Source organism: Schistocerca cancellata, chromosome 4 (assembly GCF_023864275.1).
Source record: "Schistocerca cancellata isolate TAMUIC-IGC-003103 chromosome 4, iqSchCanc2.1, whole genome shotgun sequence".
Lineage (NCBI taxonomy): Eukaryota > Metazoa > Arthropoda > Insecta > Orthoptera > Acrididae > Schistocerca > Schistocerca cancellata.
In genome coordinates this window covers 50690595-50703545 of record NC_064629.1, presented here as the reverse complement: position 1 = coordinate 50703545, position 12951 = coordinate 50690595, and the positions used below count along the sequence as shown (strand labels likewise).

General features: G+C 40.1%; 1 protein-coding gene across 1 annotated transcript in view; it reads right to left on the bottom strand.

The window, feature by feature from the left end:
* The window catches only part of LOC126184016 (exostosin-2), a 103265-nt gene extending 97833 nt beyond the window's left edge, over window positions 1-5432 (bottom strand). The window contains exons 1-2 of the mRNA XM_049926368.1: window positions 4577-5432; window positions 4265-4489 (exon numbers count right to left, since the gene is read on the bottom strand). Coding sequence (XP_049782325.1) covers window positions 4265-4489; window positions 4577-5166 — 815 coding nt within the window. The 5' untranslated portion in view covers window positions 5167-5432. The remainder of the gene's footprint in view (window positions 1-4264; window positions 4490-4576) is intronic.
* Window positions 5433-12951: the final 7519 nt, after the last annotated feature.

Below are 12951 nucleotides of genomic sequence, written 5' to 3'. Positions count from 1 at the left end.
CACCATCGAGGGGGCAGGTGTAGTCTTCTGGTTCAGAGAGGCGACAGGAAAGAAAGGAACTGATGGGGTGATAATGGTTGTCGTAGCGGCGGCATAAGAGGAGGTCACAGCCACAGGATATAGGCGCTCATATTTCCTCTTAGCCTCAGTGTAGGTCAGTTGGTCCTGGGTCTTATATTCCATGACTTTCCTCTCTTTCTGTAAAATCCAGCAGTCTGGCAAGCAAGGTGAATGATGCTCTCTGCAGTTGATACAGATGGGAGATGGGGCACAGAGTATTGGGTTGTGATCAACTTCCGCAAACTCAACATGTGCCACTGGAAGTACAGCGGGAAGACATATGGCTGAACTTCTAGCACGTAAAGCACCACATCAGGGTAGGGGTATATGGCTTGCCATCACAGCGGTAGATCATCATCTTGACCTTCTCGGACAATGTGTCACCCTCGAAGGCCAAGATGAAGGCACCAGTGGCAACCTAATTATCCCTCGGACCCCGATGGACGTGCCGGACAAAATGAATGTTTTGCCACTCTTAATTGGTGTGTAGCTCTTCGTCAGACCGCAAGAGAAGGTCCCTGTGGAATATAATTCCCTGGACCATATTTAAGTTCCTATGGGGCGTGATGTAACAGAAACATCCCCCAACTTGAATGAGAATTTCACTCTGCAGCGGAGTGTGCGCTGATATGAAACTTCCTGGCAGATTAAAACTGTGTACCGGACCGATACTCAAATTCGGGACCTTTGCCTTTCGCAGGCAAGTGCTCTACCAATTGAGCTACCCAAGCACGACTCGCGCCCCATCCTCACAGCTTTACTTCTGCAAGGTTCGCAGGAGAGCTTCTGTAAAGTTTGGAAGGTAGGAGGTGAGGTACTGGCAGAAGTAAAGCTGTGAGGATGGGGCGTGAGTCGTGCTTGGGTAGCTCAGTTGGTAGAGCACTTGCCGGCGAAAGGCAAAGGTCCCGAGTTCGAGTCTCGGTCCAGTACACAGTTTTAATCTGCCAGGAAGTTTCATCCCCCAACTTGTCACAAGCAAGTAATGCCCGTGACTGGGCAGAGGATGCTGTTTTTATTAAGACTGACCCAGAGTGCATTTTGGACAAGCCCTCCACCTCCCCAAACTTGTCCTCCACATGCTCCACAAAAAACTGAGGCTTCATGGACACGAAAGACTCCCCATCAACTCTTGCACATACGAGGTACTGGGGCGAAGAAGCTTCACTGCCATCCTTAACCTGGCATTCCTGCCATGGAGTGGTCAAGGAGGGGGAAAATTTGGGGTCATATTTCTTAGCACTGAAGTCAGACTGCTGGCAGCGGATCACCAGCAAGAGATGACGTACTACGCTTCATGGCGTGTCATCTGCCCTGATGCCACCCATTCTGACCTGGGGCCCTCCCCACCAAGCCGCAGCATAGGCCACCTGGCAGGATGACCATTGCCGGGAGTCCCGATGCCCCCAGGGTGACGGGCATCTACTCCTTGGCATACATGGGGAGTTGACGGCACAGGCATCAGCAGAGCGATCCCTGTGTAGTCAGGGGACTACAACCAACAGGGTGCATGGCAGTCCCACCACAGTGGACTGTCTACTGTGCTAGATATGAGGTGCAAATAATTCCATGGTCATTGTCAGTGCAGAAGACGACACTGAATAGTGGGTGGAGGAAAATGCACCCAGTAAGGTGTCTTTGCCCAAGAGATGGAGGATGAGCGGGACTGCAATGCCTCGATGAGAAAGTGAGCTAAAGATCTCGATGCACTATGGACACAATGCATCATGTAAGGCACCCTTTCCCAGTTGACTCGCTCTTCCGAAAAATTTTGAAAAATGGAGGTCAAACCCTACAGGGGACCATCACATAAACGCCAAAAGGTGTGAGACTCCTTTTAGTTGCCTCTTTCAACAGGCAGGAATACCTCGAGCCTATTCTAACCCCCGGGCCCACAGGGGGTCACCAACTGTGCTCTAGTTATTTTGATCTGGTTAGGTTTTGATAATAGTTCTGCTGGTTGTGGTATCATTTGAACAATATACGCAAAATAAAAGTTCCAGTACTAATTTTGGAGTTGGGTTTCATGCTCTTGGGGTCTCAGAGTTATACAGGTCATGTGATATTTTCAATACCCCTTTTCTTTTTTTAATTGTGATTTTTTTTATTGCTGAGGTGTTTGTTTGGTTGATTTTTGCTTGCATATTTGTTTTTCTAGGTCTTCATTATTAGGACTGTCACATATTAGTTTGTTCCGCCCAAAACCCACCACTTCCCATTCTTATCCCATCAGTTTCATGTTACTTCTATAACTAAACATTTTTGATGTTGTTTTTGTCTGTTTATCTGTGTAATGTATAAGCTTTAAATAGGGTTACCTGCCTGCTTGATGATGTGATGGGTCAAATCCAACATGTGGTACCACACTACTCGTATTCCCGCAAGCTTTAATCCTTCTGTATCAGTGGCAGCAGAAGTTATTCTTTTGGTCAATATACCATTAGATCATCTCATTTTCTGCAGAATGAATGTGCTTTTCTTGGATTACTAGAGCAAAATCTGCTGCCATGCAGAGTGGAGTTGTCAGTGGTGAATATTTTGAAAAGAGTTAACACTATGACATCTCCTTGTAGTGGAACATCTCTTTCCTGTAGATTGCTTATCCTACAATCCAACAAAAATCCTTCCATTTTGCAGTAGCATTCTGTAGTATTCATGATCTGGTAAATTTTCCATCATATTATATAATACCAGTAAAAGCCGATCTCAGTGACCCACACAAACTTGAAATCACCGCCAATAAATCAAACCTTGGTAAGTATATATAACCTGTCTACCTGCACCCGACTTGGTACTAGATTAAATGCAGTTATCATGTGCATTGGATAAAAGTTTTTCAAATATCCAATAGAAATGATATGAACAAAATTGGGCAAAACCTCTTTGGTCTACAAAATCATTTCTTCGTTCTGGTGTTGTAGGTAGTATAACAGTGTCTGAACTAACTCATGAAAAGCACACATTTGGCATAACATGAAAGGGAAAATTCCCACAGTAATTTTACACTTCAGTTAACCAGCTTCTCGAATGAAAACCAGGTGATTAACTGATAATTGGTATGATAAAAGTAAGAGCATTATGCCAGAAGACAATATATGTTCTTTGTCCACATAAAACTTTCAGTAAATATGTGAATGAGACATTAAGTTCTATTACAACTTCTGATAGAATGAGTCAACTGGTTCATTCCATTTTCTATGGACTGTTTGCCGGCCGAAGTGGCCGTGCGGTTAAAGGCGCTGCAGTCTGGAACCGCAAGACCGCTACGGTCGCAGGTTCGCATCCTGCCTCGGGCATGGATGTTTGTGATGTTCTTAGGTTAGTTAGGTTTAACTAGTTCTAAGTTATAGGGGACTAATGACCTCAGCAGTTGAGTCCCATAGCGCTCAGAGCCATTTTCTATGGACTGTTTGGGCAGTTTCTATAAAAATTATATAGAACAAATTAGTTTACAGGCTATTATATATATGACTTGTTCATGCACGCGGTTACATTTCAATCCACAAAAGATAAACAAATTAGTCTCAAGCACTACTCATACCACAAGCAGCAAATTCATACACTTAGCAAAAATGAATGATCATTATTATTCTCTATACTACAGACATTCCAGTTTTTTTTATTAAAAATTCTTCTACAGACTAGGGTTTGCCGAGCAGAAATGATTTTTTTTTTTTTTTTTTTTTTTTGACATTTGATGGTACATAATCACAATGTTGAGAAAATGGTCCTGAGAGTATGAATGGAAACTAGGTCTACTGAAAGTAACCGCCTGTGAACTTGTATTCAGAAGTATACCCCTATTTATTAACAGTGTCTAATAAAAACCCATGAGGAATTTCTGACCAAGACAACAAATTATTCTAAACCATACTACTCTCAATATGTTTGCCCATGTTTCTCAGCTAGAAATACATGTTAATTCACTCTGTAAATCTCAATAAGATTCAGCTATTATGACTTAGTCAATATCACCCAACGTTCACAGCCTCTTACATTTGATTCATTCAGTCACACAAAGTGCTCCTTAAATCTCATCATCTTCATCTTCAGCAATACAGAATGAGTCAAGTTGTATATTAAAAGGCAGAAGCAACTATTATTGGATACTTCTGTAAAATATATTCTCAACAAGTTATAACTAGCACTAATATACTCTCCCTCTCTCTCAAAATAAATACATAAATAAACAAAGAAGATGTGCAACCTTGGTTGTTTCTGCTCATCAGGTGCTTGCAGCTTATCAACAAGTGGGCTGTAGACTGGAAGTGATACATCAAAACCAGGCCGATATGTCCATGATGAAAATCCAGCTCCAGCTACCATGGCATGTCCAAGAGCAAGTTCTACAACTGTGCTATAGTCAGGTACTGCACCTGGCAGCATATTAAATATAAGATGATTTTCTCCGGGGTAATCTCCATCATACCAGCTGAAGAAAATAAACACATGGAAACAAAATTAGTATTTTACAGACGTTAAGATAAAATAAATCAGTGCGCCACTTCGTTTTACTTACTAGGGCAAGGACGCCAATGCTTGTGATGTTTCTACAGTTCTAAAGCGATTCTGGTTTAGTGTGTCGATGGTTGGAACAAAAATACATGCTTCTGCTGGATTTGGTGTATAATATTTGCTTTCTAAAATCGCTTGCAAAATAAAGTAAAATTCTCTCGAAATTTGACTACCAATCGGTATCCCTTTTGAATCCACGTATTTCTTTACAGGGTACAAGTACACCAAAATTCGATTAATTCCCTTATGCCCACACCGATACACATTGAAACAGTCATAATAGCTGCAGCGGGGATTTCTCGCGTCCGAAATTCGAGAATTTGAAGACAGCGATACTTCTGGAAGGGAATGTAAATTTTCTAAGGAGATGCGATCATAAACCTGTGAGGTGCCTTCTTGTGTTGATGGTAGAAAATGGACAGTAAGCAGAAACACCACCGAGATGACAGCAAACAAAAATAAACTAAGAAAAAACTGCCTAAAACCATTGTTGAATGACTTCTGTTTGGAGAAGCCTCTGTTGCTGCCCATCACTTTGGAGCTAACGAAGCGTTCTCTACAACTACTCTCCCGTAATAACACCACCAACGACATGCGACACACTAAAATATCCTTCGCCGCTTCTGACTCTGTCAAACGCTCGTCTCACATACCTCAAACACTCTTCTTATAAAAGGTACAAAATCATGTCATTGTGACACAGTTATCATTAACGGATTTGCGATAATTCTAACAAGCGTAGGAGGAAAGAGTAACATTCAACAACGTTGTGAAAAAAAACGGAGTTATACAAACATGCATGACACTCCCCCTTACTGTTGTCATGCAGCACAGCTGACATTTGCATCCATAGATTTACGAACACGCGTATGCCTATAATCTGTGACTATGGTTTGGCTGTCGATGACAGGTTCATCGGAAAAAAAAAATAGTTTCATGAAATTTCTAATCTTCTCTGGACAACTTTATTAAAACGCAAGAAGTAATGTTCAACTTCGATATTAACATTGTACACTGATGTGACCTGGTGTTCTTTAAATAATTTCTGTGATTTCATTTACTGTCGCTCAGGAAACAATCAACAACGATAGCCACCCACTATGATTAGTAAAACAGAAACGGTAATGAGATCCAAATGGACAAAGGAAAGACTAGGCTACACTACCTCTCACTTTCTTAAGGGCCACTGTACCTCGGCAAAAAATGTGTCAAACTTTACTGTGTTTACCAAATACATGACCGTGTTTAATGTTTTTGCAGAGTGTGTTTGACGTGTTTGCCAGGAATTTTGATTGACCGAAAATTTGACAAGGTGGAGGACGCTGTTTGTGTCGATGTTTCGCCTCATATGTTTTGCAAAAAATAGTTTTATTAGAGTTTATCTCACTGTGATGTGAGTTTCCACAAATATGGAAACTATAATCAAAAGTAAAAACAAAATAGCACTGGCAGTTACCCAGACGATCGAGGGGTCATCTTTCCCAGCCGTATATTACGCAGAATGCTACTAAACAGAGAATGGTTTGGCGTAAGGTGTTTTTCAAGGAACTGAATAGCACTCGCGTAATGCATGATCACAAACGTCTTAATTTCATAACTCACAACAAAGACACTTGGTGATTTCGTGATCCAAAAGCATATAGCACGTAAGTTTTCACCACATTTCGCGTTTTAATAAATTTAAAACTTTTTCATAAATGTTTTGATAGAAGTTATAAGAAATAAATCCATCGTAAACGTTACTAAATAGTGAACAAAAAATTTCTGTCTATCCTAGAGCAGCATACCAATAACGGATACAGAAAGAGGACCCAGCAAGAAAACAAAACGAAATGTGAACAACCATCTGAAGATAGACCTGTGAAAATTCCAAAACCGCTCATAGTTTGATTCAAATAAACCTTGTTAAACCATAGTTGTAGCTGGTTGCTTTTCCAGTTACAAACCTTTTAGCACAAGGTGTCCCATATAAAACCGTTATACCTCACTGCCGAGATGAACAATGAACTAACTAAAAAAGAATGAATAATAGTAACGTTAAGACCTGATTATAAGAAACGCTGGAAGTGGTGGCCATCGGCATCCAGGCACTTCACATGCAGTTCGACTACAGATGATTAACTGGTATGTGGGGCATAATGGTTTTACGTGGGACACCTTGTATTACAACCACAATTCTCAACATGTCAGTTTTCGACAAAATAGCGTAAAGAAAGAGATGGTTCTGTCAACTGCCACCATGTTGTGTGCTATGGCTATACGTTTAGTCTTCCATTTATTCAAGTTTCCTCTCTTCTTCTTCATCTCTAGACCATTAAAGAAATTTTGGACAGTATCAGATACGAGGACGTCGTTCTCTGTGAGACACTGGTCTTTCAGAGGATATTCCGTTGTGTAGTAAGCCTGCAATCGAATATCTTCAACAAGTATATCTTCTGTTGTTTCAATCACATGTCGACGGTCTCCCTCTGGGGATGAGTTTTTGGCTGATGCCAATATCGAAAAGAATTTTGTATCAGTGTTTTTCTTCACAGATAAGGCGATCACTAAATCACTTACATACATCTTCAATGGGTGAGCTTTTACAGACTTGGTACCAGGATTTGGTCTGTTAACTGCAGAAGAGAAAACTGACACTCCTCATCATTTTCACTGAGGTTGTTGAAAATTTTATGCATAGCTCCACCAATTTCAGTGGCATATGGGCCTCATTTTTTTCCCCACATGGTTTGGATTGCCATATAGGACCTTCATGCATTTGATATGGAGCCGGGCATTAACTGTAACCAAGTCAGGAACTGGTCCAATTAGATATACAATTTAGCGTCCTAATTCATTGTTGTGTCTCTCAGCAAGGTTCAGAACAGTTTCTTGCAGCCCCAGGTTATGCACACAATACACTAGGCTCCATCGATTAGCTGGGAGCTTTTTTTGCAGAGCCAGAAGTATTGGCGCAAATGCCAACCCACACCAAAAATAGTTGGTTTTGAAATCAAAATCCGATTGAGCAGATCGAGTTACTTTTCAGCTGCCATCGGCTGCAACTCTCTTAGCCTTCGCAACAATTAATTTCTCGTTAGTAAACTTTTTTCTGCATGGTACACGAACCTTAACCACAGTTTTGTCCTTTAGAAAGGCAGCTTCCCAACGTTCCTCTTCCTACTTTCTTCAAGAATTTTCTTCAAGTTAACTTTGAGTCTTAGTACAACACTTCTCTCCCATCATCCAGTAGACCATCATATAGAACACATTTCTCACGCGAACTATACATTCGAAGCAACCATAAGAGGCCAAACTCATAAACAATTGCTGGTGTAGGAGACCAATACTAAGGACTGGCCCTCCCCCTGTCAGGGTATGGGGAAGATCATTGACATCTCAGAAACTTCTTTCCCCTACATCCTGGCAAATATGAAGTATCAACCATTCCAATAACATCGTGACCCTTCCAAAGGATGGAATTCGGCAATGGATGTGCAATGAAGCACACGCCTTACGGTTGGTCTGACAAAAAAATCACACAGGCCTATGTTGTGTGAAATTTTATCTTCTTTATTTTCAAAACTAATAACATTTGACGAAACTGCGTCGTTTCCGATTTATAAGCGAAAAACTCTCAAAGAAATCCAGTTTTTTCTTGATTTTTTTTCCATTTTGACTCATTTCTGGGCCGAAACTTTGATTTGACCTTCTTAAGCACCGTTTTATTGAACTAAAAGAGATTACTTGTCAACAGACACACTGCTCTGGCAGTTTACCTTGACGTCAAAATGTGGATAAATCCGAATAGTGATGAATAAAAGAAAGGGTAGTCTCATACAATAGATGAAAGTTATGAGAAACAGTGATCTGTGAAATTCGTAAGTAAAGCACTGCCCCTTCTTTTCAGTGGCACACTGACAAGGGCTATGATTTTTATTCTTGAGACATATCAGAAAATAACAAATCGAATTTTCGAAAGAATAAAAAGTGAATGGTCTTATTCAGATGTTCTGAGTTCTCTCACTCTTGTAGCAATGTCGTATTTCCAACTGAGTGCAATAGAAAGGATAAGTGTGTGAGTAACAGTGTTGACAATTAGGTAGAAATTGTGGAACAGAACCTCAAACATTTGACTCATTTCACTCAATAGTCAGAAATGTACTGATTCCGTCACACTTAAATCTCGCATTTCAGAGAAAAATATAAGATATTTTCTATTATGTTCTACTACTGCTTTTTTACGTGTGGCTGCCAGGAGGCTGACAAAAGGAAGCAGCAATTCTATATCACCGATTTTGTCCAGATTTATGTTATAGGCAAGATTTGACCAGAAATCAAATCGAAAGAAGTGACAGCTGCAAATGGCCAAGCATTTAGAAAAAATGGCATTTTTGACGCAGGTCAGGTGAGGGATGAAATATTGATGTTAGTGCAGTTTCAAGATAGTGGTTGGCGCAGCAGAAAGAGTACATAATGGTAATCTGTGCATTGTGAGGTCGAATACATAGGTGGAAACTGTTTTCTTTTTCCTTATTTTCAATTTTTACGTTACTTACACTGCAGATAAACCTCTATAGTGCTCAGTACATTGCATTTATTAATATTTTCATAAAATTCACGAAAAGGAAAATATAGGATTGCAAATAAAATTCCAAGTAAGGATCGTAAAGCTTAGATGAGAGGTTCATATACAAAATTATATACTTTTATTACCGCACAGTTAATGGCTGAAACATGCTAGTGTTGTCCCCAATGGCCAATGGTTTGATTTTACCTGCACCAGGAACCTATTGTTCATGTGCAGCTGCCAAGGGCTGCTCAAAGGTCAAAACTAAACTAATGGAATATGATATTCTGTATTCTTTAATTACAATACTTTCTCGAAAAGTTGTATGCAGAGTCCTTGTGGATGCTATAAGTACAAACCTTTCTTGGAGATTTATTTGCAATCGCAAGTTTTGCTTTGCCTTTTCTTTTCATGCCTTTCTTGAAAGTAGAGACAAATAAAGTATAACGAGAATTATTTTAGATTGTTTGGGTGTAAGAAATATAAAACCTGAAAACAGAAAATGAGTTCCGACATAGGAACTTGATCCCATTCCCCTCGGCTTCCCGCTCTCTATTCTTTCCACTGTGTCAACCTTTTCTGGAAAATACACTGACAGAAATTGTTCATGCCTTGCCCGACCCACACTAAGAATGCTATTTTTTTCTAAACGCGTCGCCATCTGGGGCTCCCACTTTCTGTCAATGTCATTTCTGGCTAATCCCCTCTTATGTCATGAATTTGGACTAAATCCATGATGAGTATGTGTGGTCCTCTTGTAAGACAAAGAGAAGAGATACAAAATGCAATGAACTTTCAAGAGTGATATTTTAAACCCATTCAAGTCCCCATGTGGGCATCCTGATGCATATTTCCCATGGTTTCCCTAAATTTCTTCAGATGAATGCCAAGATTATTCCAGCAAGAAAATCGTTGCTGATTCCATTCCTTCACTTTGTCCTTCTTTTCAAAGACTGCCTTCTTGGATAAAAGCAATATTCTTTGCATAAAGAATATGCTGAAGATATTGACAACATATTTGTCATAAAGGAGCATCATAATACTTTTTCTTTTTCTGAGAAAAAAGTGTTAATAAAGCATAAGTATTTATTGTGGTCCAGTTCTGACAATTCTATCTTGTCTCGCCTGCTAATTAATATATTTAACTTGTAGATTTTTAGAAACCAATGCCACTCATGCAGAAGTTGAATGTACTTCAACATATTTTTCAGCAGACATCACTTCTTGAAATTCGACTACCACATCACTATTGGATTTAAAACATTCGTGTAAGATAGGGAAGGTTAATGGTCCGGAAAATGGCCATGAAAACAGTTCTAAGGCAAAATCTGCAAATGGAGGGTGATTAAAAAAGCTGCATACAGATTGAAGGAACTGACAAGTGGAAGGCCTCAGACACGGCCAACTGATTCAGCTCAAATTTGGCAGGTCGCTTGTGTACAACCTAAAACGAAGGACTCTTAGATATTTTGGGTCAACACCCCTGCAATTTTGAGAAAATCGCCCCTAAAGGTTGTGACGAGCAATCGACTCAAAATTGGAGGGATCGATAGATAATTGTAAATAGAGCCTTTTTCATCATCAGGTATGGGGTCCGCGGACCCAAACTTTTCCAGAAATTGAGGAAAGAAACTTCTACAACTGCCGCTTCTGTACCCACATGGTAAACGCTTTTCGCCGACACTTCGGAAGCAGTGTAGCTGTCGAAAGATTGTATTCATTAGATGTTCTTGGAGCTGTGAGTATATTTGTTTCGTATGTTTATACAACAAGTACCACCCATCCAGTTGATCGAAGAAAAGTGAGGACACGTAATAGTGACTGGAAGAGCCATTGTAAAGTGACCTGGAGTAACATTTTAGTTGTGGACTATCCCAAGAGGTTTGAGAAATTTATTTCCCTACTTTATTATTATCATTCCTTATTGATTTACTTACCTTACTGACCCTACTATCCCTATCAATTGAGATATAGAAAAATACAAACGAAAAGAACATCCGCTACGTTTGTGCGAGATTCGAGCCCGGGTTCTCTGATTCCCAGCCACTTACCTTGGCCGTTGCGATATCTTTTTTTAAATCTCATTTTGTTCGCTTTCGTTCGTTGCATCTGCTCGGGTCGGACGTCGTAAGACATCCGTTTAAATTCGTCGTTGATCGATTAACTCAGTTTTTTTATTACAGAGGGCAGCTAACCCTCTGAACGAACACGCTGAGCTACCGTGCCGGCGATATCGATGCTGTCGATGAGAAGCGTTAACCATGTGGTTACAGAACGGCAGTTGTAAAAGTTTCTTACCTCGATTTCTGGAAAAGTATGCGTTTGCGCACCCATTACTGGTGACGAAAAATGCTCTATTTACAATTATCTATCGATCCCTCCTATTTTGAGTCGATTGCTCTTCATAACCTTTAGGGGCGATTTACTCAAAAATGCGGGGGTGTTGACCCAAAATATCTTAGATTCCTTAGTTTTAAGTTGTACACAAGCGACCTGCCAAATCTGAGCCGAATCGGTTGGCCGTGTCTGAGGCCTTCCCCTTGTGAGAGAAGAGTCAAAATAAGAATTTATGGTGTTGGAAGTAATCCTGAGCCAGCGACAGCTTTGGAATGTCAGGAACAACAAAGACAATATATGCACATGTGCCTCAGATTCATGAAAGATAATGTAATGTTTACTCAACAATGTTAAACGTTACAGAAGGTGTTCATATTGCTAACAATCACATTCAGTACAGGCGTAACGTCTTCATAGAAAATTGTCAGACATTCTATCAAGTGTACCACACATTGCATGGACCTCATCAGGCTTTGCAAGTATCCTGACGAAAAATGATTGTTCGTCAGGAACTGGTGTCGTGTACATGTGCACAAGGTTTTTGATATATCCCAACAAAGAAGTACACAAAAACAGTATACTGTATTTGGTGAATTTATGGCATGTGTGCATTAATTATCCTTGTTGTTCCTGATATTCCGAAGCTTCAACTGGCTCAGGATTACTTCCAGGACCATAAGTTCCTATTCCAAAGCTGTATTTCGGCTCCTCTGTCAGCTCCTTCAATTTTTGCACAACTTTTGAAACCACCCTGCATACTCTGCAAGGCACCCTACAGTGCACAGCATGAGTAGTACAATAACATTGTCATTTCCCACTTATAAACGGAATAATGGAAACAAAATACTGCAAAGCCTTTGTATGCACTTTTATGTCTCGCATTTTCTTCTATTTAAACAAGATGTACCATGGGGGCAACAGAATTATTACACTCTCTACTGTGAATACTGGTTCTTTAAATGTGTCCAAATGCATTTTGTTAGATCAACATTGTCTTGCTATTAAACATTCCTGTTTTAAATTCCCTAGCCACCTGACTTATAGTGTGTATGGATTACACTAACCGCCTATGATACTAGCAGTGCATCTCTCAATTTCTACGAAACCTGTTGTAAGGTCCACTGGATAAGGATTACAAACGGAGCAGTATTCTTGAATAGTTCACAGCAGTGTCTTTTACGCAATTTCCTTAGCAGATACACTGCACTTTTTCAGTCTACAGGCTGTGTCTGCATTGAAACGTATTTGTTTGACTACCTGTATCTATGAATGCATTTCTCTTTCCTTTCACTTCATTAATACAGTCAGTATGTTGAGGTGATATAACAGCCTCTGTGAGAACTAAATTTGCTGTTCAGTGAGGATCACAGAGCATCTTTTTGTTTCAAAGGACATGCAATTCGGAGTAATCCCATTAAAGATCCTAGTAGCATGTGACATAGCCTCCTCCAACTGAAGGTGATTACATGTTGTGGAATGGGTAACATGAGAAA